Source organism: Lepus europaeus, chromosome 3 (assembly GCF_033115175.1).
Source record: "Lepus europaeus isolate LE1 chromosome 3, mLepTim1.pri, whole genome shotgun sequence".
In the NCBI taxonomy this organism is placed as follows: Eukaryota; Metazoa; Chordata; class Mammalia; order Lagomorpha; family Leporidae; genus Lepus; species Lepus europaeus.
In genome coordinates this window covers 10414019-10433239 of record NC_084829.1, presented here as the reverse complement: position 1 = coordinate 10433239, position 19221 = coordinate 10414019, and the positions used below count along the sequence as shown (strand labels likewise).

Sequence of the window (19221 nt, the reverse complement as noted above, 5' to 3'; positions counted from 1 at the left end):
GTCACCCTCCTGTCTAGTAACAAACACAGTGGAGAAGCGGCATTGTGACTCCAGAGTCAACGAAAGCTCCCCACTCACATACCCCCCGCCAACACTCACACTTTAAGAAAATGACACAAGTAGGATCTCTCCCTTGAAGTCTTCTCACTCCTCCCTTATTTACGTCTTGCTCTGTGAAGGCATGCCAGCTGAATTTCCCATCTACAATGGCACCATTGAGTTCTGTGTTATTTATCAGTTAGCTGCTCATGGACGAGACAGAGCGTCCCTGCTGGCTCTGGGCTCACACTTTCCTCATCTGTTCCAGCTCCTAGCCTTGTCTCTACACAGCAGAAAATCAGATATTGATTGATTGAATCTCAAGTTTCCATTTCCCTGATCGCATTAGTGAGTGATTCCAGGCAGTAAAGCTCTGTGAGAGGCATTTGTTTGTATGTATGAATAGGGCACATAACACACCTGTTTGTCCAAGAATCCTCTTGATAAAATGATGTAATATTACAGATAGTTTGTAAGAATAGTGTTTTCACATCATGGACTTTCATCTACCTTTTGCCCACTGACATATACATTTTAATTTTATGAAGAACACAAGGGAGATGCAAGTTTACATCCTGCTTTTTGCAGTTAATAGCACATAATCCACGGCCTTCGCAATCATGCTTTAGAGCTGAAGCCTGGAGCTATTACTGATTTTCTTTGCCCAACCTTGCTGAATGCTAAAGCATTAATGAGGTGGCTGCCGATCCTGCTTCCCATGCAGCAGGAACCCAGGAAACGAGGACAAGAGAGGAGCCCAGGGACATTCTCCAGAACTCAGTCAGTTTTAGGAGTCAGAGTCTACAGTGTGATTCAGGTTCACACAGTCTTTTCTATTTAAAGGGTCTTCAAAAGGTTCATGGAAAATGCCAACTATGAGAAAATCACACTTAAGTTTCAAAGTATTGCAGCAAAGTAAACTTGTCTTTTATTATGAAGATGTGCCTTAAAATTTTATTTAGTTATTTGAAAGGCAGAGTGATAGACAGAGACAGAGAGATCTTCCACCTGCTGGTTCACCTCCCAAATGGCCGCAATGACTGGACCTGGGCCAGACCAAAGCCAGGAGCCTGCAGCTCCAACCCGGCTTCCCAGGCAGGTGGCAGGGGCCCTTGCCCTCGGGCCGTCTTCCACTGCTTTCTCAGGCACTTTAGTAAGAAGCTGGGTCGGAAGTGGAGCAGCCAGGACTTGAACTGGTGCTCTGATATGGGATGCCTGCATCCAGTGGTAGCTTAACCTGCTACACCAAGATGTTGGCCCCTCACCATTTTTGAAAGAATGAATATGAACCTATTTTCTTGTTCTCTTGGTTGCTGTTGGGAAAGACTGTTCTCCTGGCCCTTTAGCCTTCCCAATGCCCTCTTTAATCTATTACTAATCATTCTTCTCAACTCTGGGCCCAGGCTATATGCTCTTGCAATTGGGTTGAAATAGCAGGGCATGATGCTAATGAGTGATGCAAAAGAACAGAGACTAGGGACCAGCTCTGTGACATAGTGAGCTTAAGCCTCCACCTGTAGCACCAGCATCCCATATGGGTGCTGGTTCTAGTCCCAGCTGTTTCACTTCTGATCCAGCTCTCTGCTATGGCCTGGGAAAGCAGTAGAAGATGACCCAAGTCCTTGGGCCCCTGCACCTGTGTGGAAGACCCAGAAGAAGCTCCTGGCTCCTGGCTTCGGACCTGCCCAACTCCGGCCATTGAGGCCATTTGGGGAGTGAACCTGCAAATGGAAGACTTTTCTCTCTGTCTCTCCCTCTCTCTGATTGTAACTCTACCTCTCAAATAAATAAAAAAAATAAAAAATCTAAAAAAAAAAAAAAGAATTGAGATTGTTCAACTCACGTTGAACATTAGATCAAAATTAATTATGTAAATTCTAAATTGGAAGCACCGTTCAGGTAAGAGAAAGAGTTCTAAAGACATTGTGAACCAGGATAGACTTGTGATTTGGTCACTTAAGAAATGCTTTTCTCCATAACACATACTCTTCTAAATTTCCAGTCCAGGAAAGAAACTTGATTTCTATTGCACCAAGAAAAGTGCACTTAGATTGACAAGTGTCTGTAGAAAGGGCAGGAAAAGCAAAGGGCTTGATTTCATTGTCCTTACCTTACTTATTCATGGACCATGTGATGCCCAGTTGCCTTCCACACATTCATTTCAACGTGACATCACCTCTTTGCCCAAGTTAGAAAACAGAAGCCACTGGAAACTTTCTCACTGTTTACCAAAGCCTGGTGAGGTCTCGGAGAAATAAGAGCTTGGATTGCATGGATTTCTAATCTGAAACGTGTTGACGTTTTGTGCTTTCTCACTTCTCCAGTTGTTTTCCTCTACTTTCTTGGTGCATTTATTCATTTACTCCTTTTCAGTGTTTTACCATCACCCGTGTTTCTTTGCAACTACAGGAAATGGCCTGAAGCAACAGGGTTTAAAATAGCCAGAAGTGTGGGTTGAAAAGAGCCCTGGATTACGTTTCGCGGGGTGAACCGAGGCCATTTCTTGACAGGCATGGAGCCCTTCAACAAGTCACTTGATCCCACATCTCACAGCTTCCCATGGAGTATATCTGAGAAAACCAACCCCCACGGATCCTGCAGGCAGCAGGGGAATTTGTGAAAAATAAAAAGGAAAATTATGATGAAAGCAACATTGAAAGTCTTTCAAAATAGAGTCACGAGGCTGTGAAGAAAGAGGGCTAATGCATGATTCTAGCTGCTGCCTGGGATGTGAATTTTTGTCATCTCCACTGGTTGACCACAGGCATCTGGACCGAGCGAGACAGTCACACTGCTTAGAAACTTGAGACCCGTTTGGACTCTTGTCTCATGGACATTTCTATCCTCTTCCTGCACTTTGTTCTTTATCATCTGTCCGTCACATAGCTCCTGTTCCCTTTCAACATCTAAGTTCCTGTGTTACCTGCCTTGCTTGGAACATTGATTCAGAGTTATCTGAAGCCGTGTCTCCCAAATTGCAATTCTGAAGACCTCCAAATAAAGTCATTGTTTTTACGCTTGTCATTTATTTTATTTTTTTATTTTTTTAACAGGCAGAGTGGACAGTGAGAGAGAGCAGAGAGAAAGGTCTTCCTTTTGCCGTTGGTTCACCCTCCAATGGCTGCTGCGGCTGGCGCACCACCCTGATCCGATGGCAGGAGCCAGGTGCTTCTCCTGGTCTCCCATGTGGGTGCAGGGCCCAAGCACTTGGGCCATCCTCCACTGCACTCCCAGGCCACAGCAGAGAGCTGGCCTGGAAGAGGGGCAACCGGGACAGAATCGGTGCCCCGTCCGGGACTAGAACCCAGTGTGCCGGCGCCGCAAGGGGGAGGATTAGCCTAGTGAGCCGCGGCGCCGGCCTACGCTTGTCATTTCTGAGTTTGCCTTGATGGGCAAACTTGATGCAGTGAGGAGAAGACCTCCAACTCCTAGCCACAGGCTCCTCTGTGTCTTGGTTGCTCGGCTGTAAAGTCAGGACGTTCTGAAGGTGATTACCCAAGGCGTCTAGCTCGGGTCTGGTCAGTGATGTCAGAGCTAATTTCAGACCTGGAAGGGGAAGCCAGGGTGAAGGAAAGGGTGTGGGGTAGCGGTGGAGGAATGGGGCAGGTTGCGATGGTTTTAACTTAAAATAGCTGAGAAGAGAGTAATGGGGAAGTGCAAGAGAAAGCTGGTTTTTTCAAGCTCAGCCCTTTAAATACTTCCTTAGCAGGACTCAAGACTTTGGCTAGAAGCTGAACAGTGAAGGCCACCTCAGTGGTGGTTAGAGTCTGCTCCCTAGGTACTTTTCAGTTGTATTTGCATATGGAAAGGTGCCTGGCTACCCCAGGCTTTAAATGTCAAGTGCTGTGGGAGAAGTCTGAGGCCAAGAACCTCCCACATTTAACAGCCTGATTTATCTCTGACTTGGGTGTATTTTATTGGCTAGGTATTATGGGGAGAAGGTAGAACAGAGCCCGGTTCCAGTGACAGCTTGGTTGTTGTCAGCTTTCTGGATTTCTGCTCTTCTTCCATGCTATTCCTTAGCAAGTCCCTGATGGGATGTTGAGGCTGTAGGCATGAAAGATCACTGCTGTAGGCAGAGTTCTACCAAAAGGAGGTCTTGAGCTGCTGATCACCAAGGATAACCTTACAAAAGAAGGTAGTCTGCCATTGTGAGCCGCAGAAGCAATACTCGGCCACCTACTCTTGTGTGTGTCTCCCCACAGTGCCATGCTCTGCGGATCATTCCAAGCTGATCAGCAACTGGAGTGGCAGGCCTTGATGTGGGATAAGTAGGCCGGTAGTTAATTTAGGTCTGCTGAGATGGAAGTCTCAAGACCCCATATGGAATCCTATCCTCCTACTTGTCAATCTGTACACCCCCTTTCCCAGGACATAACTGTCTCATCAGGAACCTAAGGGGGGGACACAATGAAAATATGGATATTGGATTCTGCAATATTTGTGGAAGGTCCCGTACAATTCTACAGAATTTGTGGAGGTCCCATATAATTCCCAGGTGGCTTCATGCATGTAGAGGCACCACCAAAACCAACAACTGGTGAGGGCTCTCTCTTTCCCCATCTCTCTCCCTCTGCCACATCTCCTCCCTTTGGGCAATTCTCGGGCCCATTGCCCACTCATGACAACTATTTCTTGGTGTGGGGCAACCCATACTCATGTATATATGAGTGTTTACTTTCTCCCTTTTTGATTAAGATTTGTTAGCATTTTTGTACTTTGGACATATCTGCAGTTAGAATGCTTGTCTTTTGGCTGGCGCTGTGGCTTAACAGCTAATCCTCTGCCTTGTGGCGCCAGCACTCCGGGTTCTAGTCTCGGTCAGGGCGCCGGATTCTATCCCCGTTGCTCCTCTTCCAGGCCAGCTCTCTGTTATGGCCCGGGAAGGCAGTGGAGGATGGCCCAAGTGCTTGGGCCCTGCACCCCATGGGAGACCAGGAGAAGCACCTGGCTCCTGGCTTCGGATCAGCGCGGTGCGCCGGCCGCAGCGGCCATTGGAGAGTGAACCAACGGCAAAAAGGAAGACCTTTCTCTCTGTCTCTCTCTCTCTCTCACTATCCACTCTGCCTGTCAAAAAAAAAAAAAAAAAAAGAAAAAAAGAAAAAAAAGAAAGGAATGCTTGTCTTTTTACAAGACAAGTGCCTGGATTGAAATTAATAACTCTAGCCCATGTCATCCTGAGGGATCCAAGGTGTCTGGAGGTGCCTGTGCCTCTTGGTAGTTGTGAGGGCAAATTTATGCAAGGCGAATGGCAAATTCTGAATCTAATGTTAATCCAGATAGACTTAATTTATCCTATCTATCTGAGCAACCAGGAAACATGCTCAATTCATAGCTGGTAAGGGGCTGGCGCTGTGGCATAGTGGGCAAAGCCACCACCTGCAGTGCCGGCATCCCATATGGGTGCTGGTTTGAGTCCCGGCTGCTCCACTTCTGATCCAGCTCTCTGCTGTGGCCTGGGAAAGCAGTGGAAGATGGCCCAAGTCCTTGGGCCCCTGCACCTGTGTGGGAGAACAGGAAGAAGCTCCTGGCTTCTGGCTTCGGATTGGCGAAGCTCCGATCATTGCAGCCATCTTGGGGATGAACCAGTGGATAGAAGACCTCTCTCTCTCTCTCTCTCTCTCCCTCCCTCCCTCTCTGTAACTCTACCTTTCAAATATATATATATATATATATATATATATATATATATATTTAAAAAGAACAATAGGTAAAGCAGTTTAACAGTCAACTATAATATTTAGTAATACCAAAGGCAGCTAGTAGATTAAGGAGTCACGGCCATAAGTGAGAAGTTAATGAACAAGGTCAAAGTGATGAGTGGAGAGATACTAGAGGGCTGGGCCTGGACAGCTGGTCTCAAGCTGCAGAGGGAGGCTTCCGTCCCTACAGGAAGCTCTTCCTTCTTCTTCTTCTTCTTTTTGTTAAGATTTATTTTGTTTTAAAAAAGTTATTTGAAAGGCAAAGTTACAGAGAAAGGGAATGACAGAGAGAGATCGTCCATTTTTTGGTTCACTTCTCAAATGGCCGCAACTGTGGGGCTGGGCCAGGCAGAAGCAGGCCTTGGGATTGGGGTCTCTTCGTCTCCTCTCCAAGGCTGCAGTCTATGAGGAACTGCTGGACACCTGCTGGCTCTTTGGCTGATCTGTCACAGGTGCGAAAGATCCTCTATGGCGACCCAAGACCCCAGGTGAAAGATAAGGAAACCAGAAAAGCAGCTGTAAGTTTGGCAAAACCTGAGCTTACTTACTGATCTTTCATTAATGTCTGAAGATGGATTTTCACAGAATTGCAATACTACCCTATTACTTTACTTAAAATAAAATTCTTGATTTGAAAGGCAGAGTGACACACACACACACACACACACAGGAGAGAGAGACAGACAGACAGAGGGAGATCTTCTATTCACTGGTTCATCCCCCAAATGCCCCCACCAGCCATGTCTGGGCCAGGCCAAAGCTGGGAACCAGGAACACCACCCAGGTCTCCCACGCCGGTGGCAGGAACCCAGGTACTTGTGCCATCTTCTGCTGCCTCCCCCAAAGCTGGGACCAGAAACAAGGGACAGCAAGACTGGGGCAGGCACTCTGCTCTGGGATGCGGGCATCCCTAGTGAAGATTAACCTGCTGTGCCACAACACCCACCCCCTCTATTACTTTTCTCTGTGGCCCAGGGCCTCGTTTTCAGTTTCACCTATTATCACATGAAATGCATACCTCACAGGAATGTTTCGGGAGTGACTAATTGAAGTATGTTTTAAATGCCAGACTGTACCAGGTACCTTATTAAATCCTGGAAACATTACCCATTGCCTGAAGGGAATTGAATCACCTACCATAAACCATTAAGTTAGAACTGAGCACTGCTCCCCCCATAAAATGCTGAAAGTTGCAACTTCTACACATTCGACACTTGTGATTTAACAAGACAGACCGAAAAAAAAAATCATAGCTCCTTGTGGGCACACTGCATCGCAAACTAACGTACAAACATGGTACTCTTTGTAGAAACTTTCAGAAACAGAAATCTCATGTGTCATAGCCAAACAGTTCATCCACTCACTCAGCATTGCCTCTGTGCTCTTCTAGGTTCCAGAAATAGAAAACACAAATGTAGCCCAAATGGGTGCCAGTCTACAGGATCTTAACTGCTCTCTGGGGATAAGCAGAGTGATGGGAAGGTGGGGGAGGGGAGAAGTGTTCTCTCTGATTTCCTTCCTCCAGTATTTTTCCAGTAAGTTCTTACCCAGCAGGATAAATTGCCTGAAAGTGGCTTACAGGAACACTGGGCCTCTTAAGGCAAAGGCAGTTTAACCATAAAGTTTATAAGGGAGAATAACAAAAGCTGGAATGTGATAGTACAAAGGCCTCTTAGCCTTCAGTCCCAACCCTGAGGCTGCTCTTAGAACCCCAGAGACACAATACAAGGGGCCTGGAGTCTGGATTTCTCAAGCTACTGAAGTTCAAGTGCGATCCCACACCAGCTTATCCTCTCTCTACAGAATCCTGGAGGGAATCGAGTTGAACGCCCCCCACTCCAGAAGGTTGGGTGGGTGTTGTGACAGGGAGGATCGGGCCGCCACCTGCGACACTGGCATTGCAGGCTCCAGTCTTGGTTGCTCTGCTTCCAAGTGCTTAGACCCCTGCCACCCGCATGGGAGACCCAGATGTTCAGGGAGTGGATGAATGGATGGAAGATCTTGAGACCCAAAGCCTATAATGTAAAGACGGGACCCAGCCTCTCATTTGTCTCCCTTAGCCCAAGGTGTCCTTGCCTGTCCTTTGTCAAAAGGAATTCATTGACTTAAGAGTGGTACAGCTGGCCCAACGAGGTTCTAATCACCAGACTCAAGGAGTCCTGCTTCTCCAACAGAGAAAACCCTGTAGGCCACTATTGTACAGAGGGCTTTGTATAGATGAACTCCAGGTCCAGGGAGGGAAGTTCCAGGTCTGAGGCAGAAGGTTCTACCAAGTACATGTAACCCCCAGACCAACTGGAGCCCACCTGGCCATCATAAATTCTTGAAAGAGCACAGCATTGCTGACCGATCAAAGGAAGGTTCTGAACACCACTGACCAACAAGGAACTTGAACATGAGCTGATCATATACCTCTCAGCCCCAGTTTCAATCTATAAGAACCTTCACCCCTAATTCCTTGGGGAGCCCGAGAATTAAGCAAGAGCTGCCCTGCTCTTTGCTCTGCACATTGCGATAAACACCTACTTTCATCCTCCACCCCATGTCAGTGATTGGCTTTCTGTGCATTGAGAGTGGACCCAGGTTGGGGGGTCCTATAGCAACAGCTCCAACTAGTTTGAGGGTTACTCTGCAACAATTTCTTTTTTCTTTCTTTCTTTTTTTTTTTTTTTTTTTTTTTGACAGGCACAGTGGATAGTGAGAGAGAGACAGAGAGAAAGGTTTTCCTTTTTGCCGTTGGTTCACCCTCCAATGGCCGCTGCGGCCGGCGCATCTCGCTGATCCGAAGCCAGGAGCCAGGTGCTTCTTCTGGTCTCCCATGCGGGTGCAGGGCCCAAGCACTTGGGCCATCCTCCACTGCCTTCCCGGGCCATAACAGAGAGCTGGCCTGGAAGAGGAGCAACCAGGATAGAATCCGGCGCCCCAACTGGGACTAGAACCCGGTGTGCCGGCACCGCAAGGCGGAGGATTAGCCTGTTAAGCCACGGCGCCGGCCTCTCTGCAATAATTTCTTTGTCTCTGTCTCTCTGCCTTGCAAGTATATGAAAATAAGTAAATAGTTATATTTTAAAAAACTTTAAAAAATCATTATATTAAAAAAAAAAGGAGTTGCTGGGGAGAACCCCTTCCTGGATACAGCTGGGTCTCCACTCAGCCCCTCTACTGCAGGCTCAGCACACATAATCCCCAGCATTTCCCTGGGACCACTCTCCAATTCCTCCTCCCCAGCACCACAGAGGGGGGCTTTGTGTAGAAAAGGAAGCCTTGGTCTCCCTGCACAGACTTCTGCTTAAGCTTCTGCCTTTCCATTTAGTTCCTGGTAAGAAATCTTCCAGCTTCAGAGTCAGGGAGACCTTTCATAGCCTTGGATCTTGTTTCACACCAGTGTCCCCAGGGAAAAGTGAATTGCAAGGTGACAACAGGAATTAGTGGAAGATGCCCGGGCTGGGAGTCAGTAGGCCAGTTTCTGCCTCTCTAAGCTGAATACCTAGAAAGAATCACTTCTTGGGTAAACCTTGGGCTCTTCTGAGGCAAGGCAAGTGGACTTTTTTTTTTTTTTTTTTGCTAACAGTGCACCATTTTATTTTCTGAAGTTTTATTTATTCATCTTTATTTGAAAGGCAGAGGTAGAGACAGAAGGAGAGTTCATTCACTGGTTCACTTCCCAAATACCTGCAATAGCTAGGTCTGAGTCGGGCTGAATCCAAGAGCCTGGAGCTCTACTGGGTCTCCTACATGGGTGACAAGGACTTAAGTACTCAACCACCATCTGCTGCCCCCAAGGATCACATCAACAGGAAGCTGGATTGGAGATGGAGTAGGTGGGACGTGAACCAGGCACTCTGATAGGGGATGTGGGTGTCCCGGGCAGCAGTTAAATCTACTGTTCCATAATGCCGCCCCTCCCTTCCAGAAATGAAATGGTTTCTGTTCTGGGGAATAAGCTATGTGCATGTGTGCATTCATCCATGCCTCTCTCTTCCCCAAAAAACAGTTTGAAGCTTGAAGCAGCTTATAAAATTCAACAGAGTTACAAAGATTTTGCAGGTGTACAGTCAAGAACCAAGAAGAAGAATAGCAAATCAACAAATCCATCTGCTTGTTTACTCCCCAAGTGGCCACAATGACCAGAGCTAGGCCAGACAGAAGCCAGGAGCCAGGAGCTTCATCTGGATTTCCTAGGTGGGTGGCAAAGTCCCAAAGACTTGGGCCATCTTCCACTGCTTTCCCAGGCATACTAGCAGGGAGCTGGATTGCAAGAGGAGCAGCCAAGACTGGAGCTGGCGCCCACATGGGTGCAGGCGGCAGCTTTACCTGCCATGCCTCAACACCAGCCCCAAGCACAACTGTTTTAATAGAGTTTCTTTTTGGGTGTAGGGATTATCAGAAATATACACTTTCTCCAATTTTATTATTTTCTTTATTTTTTATTATTTTTTATTTTTTGACAGGCAGAGTGGACAGTGAGAGAGAGAGAGAGACAGAGAGAAAGGTCTTCCTTTTGCCGTTGGTTCACCCTCCAATGGCCGCTGCACTCCGGGCCATAGCAGAGAGCTGGCCTGGAAGAGGGGCAACCGGGACAGAATCTGGCGCCCCGACCGGGACTAGAACCCGGTGTGCCGGCGCCGCAAGGCGGAGGATTAGCCTATTGAGCCATGGCGCTGGCCCAATTTTCTTATTTTCATGAATTATTTTTCTCATTGGAAAAGAACAATTGCAATGGCCTTGGCTGGTGACCTCCTTCCTTATCTCCCACTGTTTAGCAGGTGCTAGGCGGAGGTCTACAACACAACTTCCTCATAGCACCTGACTCATAGCTTCGTCATAGTCTGGCATGCTTGCCAGCTGGCTTCCTTCCTTTTTTCTTTTCTTTTAAAGATTTATTCATTTATTTGAAGGGCAGAGTGACAGAGAGAGAGAGAGAGATACACAGAGAGAGAGAAAATCTTCCATCTGCTGGTTCATTCCCTAAGAGCCCATAACAACCAGAGCTGAGTCAGGACGAAGCCGGGAGCCAGGAACTCTACCTGGGTCTCACATGAGTGAGTGGGACCCACGCGTTTGGGCATCACCTGCTGCTTCCCAAGGTGCCTGTTAAGAGGAAGCTGGAGGTGGGAGTGCAGCCAGGACTTGAACTCTGAGGCTGCCTCTTAAGTGCAGTTCCTAACACCTGCCCCCAGAGGCCGCTCTTCCCTCTAAACACCCATTCTGCTTTCTTATCTCCGCCCCCCCAGCCTGCTCTGCTCCTCCTTCGCTGCCGGCCACATGGAGAACTGGCAACCCACCAAGAACAGGAAAAACGGCGAATACACACTTGGAAAATAGGATGGCTCGTAAGCAGAAGCAATAATGCCGTTCTTTCTTTCATTGAGGTAGCTTTTGAAAAGAATACCGTCTGTTAACAGAGGTGCTGTGAAATAAAGCTCTCTTGTACTCACACTAGAGGAAAATGAGAACATATTTCGGAAAGCAGCCGACTTTGTTATATTTACCAGGAACTCAAAATATTCATCTCTCTCAATCCAGCAGGTTTTAATTCTAAAGGCAATACACTAAAGTGTGGTAAAGCTTTATGGCTTAAGAGAAAAGATGTTACTTATTTTTCTGTTATTCACCACTGATGACAATAACGTTTTACGCGGTAAAAGAAACTGGGAGGGATGCTCAGCCGTGGAGGAATTGGTAAGCAAATTATGGTTCATTTTCTATGAGAAAGAATGCAAAATTATTTTATATTTCCAATAACAGGGAAATGACTGCCTATTGCAGACTGAAAGTAGCAGGATCTGAAATGACATAATCAGTGTAACTGAGCTGACACAAATGCACAGAGAAAATTCACGCAGAGCTGTTAACAGCAATTCTGTCTCTGCACAAAACACAGTTTCACTGTCTCGTTCATGCTTTTTCACACTTCCTGGATTTTCTGCAATGAGACTGAATGTTGCAATGAGAAGAAACGTTTCTAAATTTTCTACCCGCCAATAACTGGTTCCAAATTTTGCACAAAAAGGGGGTTCTTCAAGATTCACGCCAGCCTGGCCTACAGAAGGTGTCCATTCACCACTCACCACCAAGCCGTTGTGCGGCACAGGGACCAGAGGGGGAACATCCACTTCTAAGATACTGGATTCTGAACCCACAGTCGACTACTGTTTACAAAACCGCTTTGGGTGTCAGGTGAAAACGTGTGACATCAATGCCAGGAGACACTGAACGTGCACCGCCTGCAGGCACACAGGGTGTTCAGTGATGCGCCAGAAGCAGAATTCATTTTGCACGACTTCCCTAAAACAGGTATGCCAAATGGTCTACAGGATGTCCGTACAGCCTGGAAACTGGTGAACGCACATAACACCGCCAAGGACATCGCCAGTATCTCACACACACACACACACACACACACGCATGCACATGCTGTAGACTTTATGTTGAATGGAAATCGAGTTCCACATACCTGGAATTGAGTTGAGCGTGACCCAGAAATGCTCATCAGGAGAGTAGGTGTCCTTGGACCACTCGAATAAATCGATGGCCCTCGGGTTTTGAAGAACAAAGTTGGCAAATTCCCTTGTAAGAGCCACATAGGCGGAGCCAAAGTAAATGGTCAGATTATGAGGAGCAGGTGCCTTTCTCCTCCAAGTCCACAGCATGAAGGAAAACCAACGGTAATTCTGCTCCAGGTGCATGTATTTGGTCCTTCTGATAATAGGAGGAGGGGGCAGCCCCCCGGGGGTGATGTTCTTCCCTTTGAACCCTTTCAGGTACTGAACGATTTCCCTGTTGGTTTTCAGGGGAAAGTCCTGCCCACAGGTGTTGATGGTGTACTTCCAGGGGACGTGGGAGGCCACGAGGTCCTGCAGGCAGTTCAGGTCGGCCTGCAGCCTGGAGATGCCTGCGTAGACCACAGACTCCCTCTTTGAAGCCATAAAGGCATTTGCAAAGCAGTCCAGTAGCTTTCCCACGAGGTCTGTGAGAGCGGCTGGGGCCCTGTCATCCACGTGCACGCAGTAGACATTCTGGGGCATGTAGACAGCTCTGAAGAGCCTTTCGAATGTGTCAAAGTCCTTGTGCATGACCATGACGTAGGCCAGGGGGAACTCGGCTTCCTCCCTGGACAGAGGTTGCATTATGTAGTGGTTGTGCATCAAGTACTGTTGGCAAGTTACATGTCTCAGTGGTGTCATCGGCATACTCGCACGCGAGAGAACTTTCTTTCCTGTCATGATCCTGTCACAGACTTCTGCAAGGACTGACGCATTTGAGATTTCCTCCACGCTCAGGTATTCTCGAGAGACCAAACTGTCGGTATACAGCCAGAGAAGAGTCACAGACACGGCCATAAGCCCTGTGACAAACGCAAGCAGCTTCCGCTTCATTTTTCGTGCCATCTCTTCTTCATGTGTCACCTGCTGGACTTCATACCATTACTGAGGTCGGCCTGCAGGTCCTTGCCCAGGCCCTCAAGAAATCCGCTCTAACTTCTCATTTTTGGTAAGATGAGGAAAATGTGCTTTGAAAGGAAGCCAATCTCTGATACAAAAGGATTGCAGTGGATCTGAGAAGATGAGACGCTGGGACAAGGCGACAGACCCAACACCTCTGTCTAGTTCAATGTCAAGTTAAGACCCTGCCACGCTAGCCAGGGCTGCCAGCTCAGGGCGGTGTTCCTCCGTAGGGCAGGGCTGGGGTGCGTGTCTGTCTTGCAGCACTTTCTCCCCTGAGAGTGCCACACTCAGGATCACTGATGTCGCAGTATTTGTGCAGTGCTGGGCAGCCACTGTGGTCCTCAGGTCAGTGCGGACATTGACAGCACTCAGAATTGCTTAGCAGCCTCATCTCTTGACCTAAAAATAAAGATCAACAATTCACAGAAGTTCAAGGCTGGAAGGAATTGTGCAGCTTATTCCCCTACCACATTCAACTCACAAATGGAGAAGACTGAAAAGGAATTGTAACTAATTTCTATCATGCATTCATTTCTATCATCTCGTTGATGAGCTGGAAGGTTAGCACGGACATCATAAGGGTTCTTTAAAGAGTTTGTAGAAAATGGAATAAAAAGATAAGTTTTTTTAAAAAAATTTATTCTTATTTATTTGAAAGGCTGAGTTGACAGAGCGTGAGGGAGACAAGGAGAGAAAAATATCTTCCATCTGTTGGTTCACTCCCCAGATGGCTACAATGGCCAGGGCTGAGCCAGGCTAAAGCCAGGAGCCAGGAGCTTCATCCGGCTCTCCCATGTGGGTTTCAGAGACCCGAGTACTTGAGTCATCATCTGTTGCTTTCCCAGGATGGTTGGCAGGTAGCTGAATGGAAGCAAAGGAACTTGGACTTGAGCTGGCATTCTGAAATGAATGTAGGTGCCCCAAGCAGCAGCCTAACCTGCTGTGTCACAACATCTACCCTGTGAAACCTAACTCTTTTGACTCCACAGAACATCTACTGGAATAAACTCTCCTGCTAACTTTTCTTGGTAAGTTACTACTCACTTTCAGGCTCCCTGCCTGGTGACTCTCGCCTGCTCTCCAAAATCTGAGTTGGGAGTCCCTGCACCTGCCTTGATAGAGCCTAGTACTCCCTATAATTGCTGGTTTGTTTGCTCTACCTTTGGCTATGGAGGATTATTTGTGTCTGCTAATCACCGTATTTTTAGCATCTGGTTTACAGTAGGCGCTCATCATTGAATTAACTCACCGCTCTTCTTCTCTATACCAGCAGCCAGTAAAACTACAGCTGGGGACCCCATCTAGCCACCCGCCTACATACAGCCTGTGAGCTAAGAATGGTTTTACATTTTGTGGCTAATGCTGTGGTACAGCAGGCAAGGCAGCAATTTTTTTATTTTTAAGATTTATTTATTATTTGAAAGTCAGAGAGAGAGAGAGAGAAAGAGATCATCACTCTTCTAGTTCACTCTCCAGATGGCTACAATGGCTAAGAAACCAGGAACATCATTCAGATCTCCCATGTAGGTGTCAGGGCCCCAGACACTTGGGCCATCTTCCACTGCTTTCCCAGGCACATTAGCAGGGAGCTGGATCGAAAGTGGAGCAGCCGGGACATGAACCAGTGTTGCAGGTGGTGATTTTACCTACCACGCCACAATGCTGACCCCAAGACATCCCTTATGACAACAGCATGCCATATCAGAGTGCTGGTTCGACTCCTAGCTGCTCCATTTCCCATCCAGCTCCCTGTTAGTGTACCCAGGCAGGCAGCAAATGATGGCTGAAACACTTGGGTCCCTGCCACCCTAGTGGGAGACTTGGATGGAGCTCCTGGCTTCAGCCTGGCCCAGCCCTGGCCATTGTGGCCATCTGGAAAGTGAACTAGCAGGGGGATGATCTGTCTCTCTCTCCCTGTCTCTGCCTTTCTCTCTGATACTTTGCCTTTCAAATGAATAAATAGATTTTTTTTTTAAAAAAGAATAGTTTACATTTTGAAACAGCTGGGAAAAATCCAAATAAGCAAAATATTTTATGATGTGTGAATATTACACATAAAATTCAAATCTCAGTGTCCATAAATACAGTTGGACTGGAGTGCAGCCAGGCCCCCTCGTTCATATCCTGTCTGCTTTCACATCACATTGGCAGAGTTGAGCTGTGGCAACAGAAACCACCTGGCCACCAAAGCCTAAACTGTTCACTGTTGGGCACTTACCTTGCTGAATCTTTTTTTTTTTTTTTTAAATTTGACAGGTAGAGTTATAGCTAGTGAGAGAGAGAGAGACAGAGAGAAAGGTCTTCCTTCTGTTGGTTCACTCCCCAAATGGCTGCCACGGCCGGAGCTGTGCCAATCCAAAGCCAGGAGCCAGGTGCTTCTCCCGGTCTCCCATGCGGGTGCAGGGCCCAAGCACTTGGGCCATCCTCCACTGCCTTTCTGGGCCACAGCAGAGAGCTGGACTGGAAGAGGAGCAACCGGGACTAGAACCGGCACCCACATGGCATGCCGACGCTGCAGGTGGAAGATTAACCAAGTGTGCCGTGGCGCCGGCCTTCTTCTCTTTTTCTCCTTAAAAGCATGTGCCATCTGAGCCTGTCCACTTAATTTTTATTTATCTAAAAGGCAGACAGAGAAAGCAGAATAGAGAGATCTTCCTTCCGCAGGTTGCTGGTACACACCCCAAATGCCCACAAGAGCTCAAGTTGATTCAAGTTGAAGCCAGGAGTGAGCAAGTCAACACACATGATTATCAGGAACCCAACTGCTTGAGCCATCTCCACTGCCTCTCAGCATGTCCATTTACAGGCAGCCGGAATCAAAAACAGAGCCAGGAGTCAAACCCAGGCACTCTGGTGTGAGATGCAGTGTCCCAAGTGGTGTCTTAACTACTGGCCGAACACTGCCCCCCATCCTTACTGGTACCCTTTGCTTTGCGCCTCATATTCTAATCATATTCTAATTGCATCAAGATGACTGTTGTGGGGTTGGTACCATTTTACTTCTTTTTGCCTGATTTGCAGGTTTTCCTTGGGAATGCTGGAATGATGTTGTATGTGAGCTCTAAAGAGAGACTTGTATAGATCTGGGTCCTGCTTTTGCTGGTTCCTATCTGTGTGACCTGGCACATGTTACTTCGCCTTTCTGTTTCAGTGTCTTTGTCTAGAAAGGATAGTACCAGAAAGGTTGTTTCTAGAATCTGTGAGTTGATTCACGGATACATAGAAGCAAATTCTAACCCATGGTAAACACTGCCACATACTGCCTTTTATTGCTAACAGACACCATCACTTTTAAGGCCCAACTGCACTGCTGGTGAATTGGAAAAATCACAGCACTCATGGCACTTCGCTGGATTCTGTTGCAGCCAAAGCTTTGGCAAAGTGTGGTGCTGCCCCATAGTGGCCATATGTGGAATGGCGATTGGAACTATGTGGAAGCGAGGAAGGGAACATTTTGTTCCCCACCAGACTGTGAACAGCTAGAAGGGAAGAATGTGTCTTTGTACTAAACATTTAGTGCAATATTTTGATGTGTTTGCGAATGTGTAATGCTACTTTGCTCTCAACGCCCCCTTTTATTTTAAAGATGTATTTATCTATTTGAAAGGTAGAGTTACAGAGAAAGAGAGAGAGACAGAGAGATAGAGAGAGAAAGAGAGAGAGATTTTCCATCCACTGGTTCGCTCCCCAAATGTCAGCCAGGGCTGGAGCTGGGCCAGGCTGAAGTCAGGAGACACGAGCTTTTTATTTTTATTTTTATTTTTATTTTATTTTTTGACAAGCAGAGTGGACAGTGAGAGAGAGACAGAGAGAAAGGTCTTCCTTTTTGCCGTTGGTTCACCCTCCAATGGCCACCGTGGCTGGCGCGCTGCGGCCAGTGCACCGCGCTGATCCGATGGCAGGAGCCAGGTGCTTCTCCTGGTCTCCCATGGGGTGCAGGACCCAAGCACTTGGGCCATCCTCCACTGCACTCCTGGCCACAGCAGAGAGCTGGCCTGGAAGAGGGGCAACCGGGACAGAATCGGTGCCCCGACCGGGACTAGAACTCGGTGTGCCGGCGCCGCAAGGCGGAGGATTAGCCTAGTGAGCCGCGGCGCCGGCCGAGACAGGAGCTTTATCCCTGTCTCCCACGCAGGTGGCAGGAGTCCTATTACCTGGGCCATCTTTTGTTACCTTCCCAGGTGCATTAGCAGGGAGCTGGACTGGAAGGAAGCACAGCAGCTGGGGCTCAAACTGGTGCTCACATGGGATGCCTGTGTCACAGGCGGTGGCTTAACCTGTTGCACCACAACACCGACCCCAAGAATACTTCTATGAGGACATAGAGGTTGCTCAATACGGCATATGAGGGACACGGAGAAACCTGCCTGTCCCGAGGTCTCAGCTCCATGAGCCAGCCACGGTGTCCAAGGTGACACCACAGAGGAGACAGACTGTTGCCATAGCGGTCACTCTTGCTCACCATTAACAACCAGGGACAACGGATGTGCTGAGAGAACGGCCTACAAGATTAGATGGAAGAGAAGCACTCCAGCTCTGGATACCAAGGGGGTCTTTTGAAACATGCTTGCAGGAAGGGCTCAGGACCAGGAGAGAATACAGAGGCCAAAGACGCACCTGGGGTGATAGGCATTACTGAGCGGGCTTTCAGAATTAGAGAGGAGTCTTCAAAATAAAAATCCCTAGGGCAAACATTTGGGGCAGTGGCCAAGATGCTGCTTGGGATCCCTCCACTCCATGTCAGAGTCCCTGGGCTCAAGTCCCACTTCTGTGTCCAATTCCAGCTTCCTACTAATGTGCACCCTGCAAGCAGCAGGTGATGGCTCAAGTACTTGGGTCTCTGCCACCCACCTGGGAGATGTGGATTGAATTCTGGGCTCCTGGCTTGGCTTGGCTCAGCTCCAGCTGTGTGGGCATTTGGGGAGTGAGCCAGGAGACAAGAGATCTCTGTAAAGTTTTTGTCTCTCTCTGTCTCTTCGAGCAGGCAGATCTACCACCTACTGGTTCACTCGCCAACACCAAATGCCTGCAACTGCACAGGCTGGGCCACTTTGAAAGTGGACGCTGAGAACTCAATTCAGGCTCATTTGAGCCTTCACCTGTTGCCTTCCAGGGTGCATATTGTCAGTAAGCTAGAACTGGAAGTGAAGCCAGGACTTGAACCCAGACACTCTAGAGTGAGATGCGGGTGTCCCAAGAAGTGACCTACCCACTGTGCCAAACACCTGCCCTGGGATGGTAGCTTTCCATCAGGTGCAGACATAGTCACAGGAAAATATCACACATAATTCTTTTTTAACTCCTAATTCTGAGGCCTGGAAACTTCAGATTTTATCTTTAATCACCGATGTTGAAGACTTGCTAAAGCATTTTTTTTTTTAAAGAATTGTGGTTAAAAAAACACATAGCACAAATTTTGCCATCTTCACCATCTTTATCTGTACAGCAGAGTGGGGTTGATTGTACACAAACTGTTGTGCAACAGATTTCCAGAATTTTCTCAGCTTTGTGCTATGAAACTCTGTTCCCATCAAATTACAGCTCCTATTTCCCTCTCCCCAGCCCAACCCTAAAACATACATTCTACTTGCTTTTAAGGGTTTGATTACTTAATGCACGTCACGTAAGTGAAATCATGCCATATTTATCTTGGAGATAAATACTTATTTCACTTAGCATAATGGTTGCTAAGACACCTTTGGTGTTTACTGATCCATCCGAGAAACATTCGCTGAGAACTTGCACTGGCTCACATTTCCAGAAATGTTGTCATACTAGAAAATCTACTTGTAAAATGGTAGAAATAGCGACTTGCATTTGTGGAGGGTTTCCAAAAATATGATATCATTGCTATTGAATGCAGGATGTCTTAGCCTCACCCTCCCTATGTTTTAGATCAGGTAATTCTTTCTAGTGGGGACTGTCCTGTGCATGGTAGGGTGTGGGGTTCTCTCCACCAGACACCAGCAGCACCTGACCCCATCAGCTGTGACAACCAAAAATGACATTTGCCTAATGTTCCCTGAGCCAAC

The 19221-nt window shown here is 47.5% G+C and overlaps 1 protein-coding gene across 1 annotated transcript in view; it reads right to left on the bottom strand.

The window, feature by feature from the left end:
* GCNT2 (glucosaminyl (N-acetyl) transferase 2 (I blood group)) overlaps positions 1 to 13324 on the bottom strand; it is a 111475-nt gene extending 98151 nt beyond the window's left edge. The window contains exon 1 of the mRNA XM_062184511.1: positions 12199 to 13324. Within this exon, the coding sequence (XP_062040495.1) occupies positions 12199 to 13132 (934 nt within the window). The 5' untranslated portion in view covers positions 13133 to 13324. The remainder of the gene's footprint in view (positions 1 to 12198) is intronic.
* Positions 13325 to 19221: the final 5897 nt, after the last annotated feature.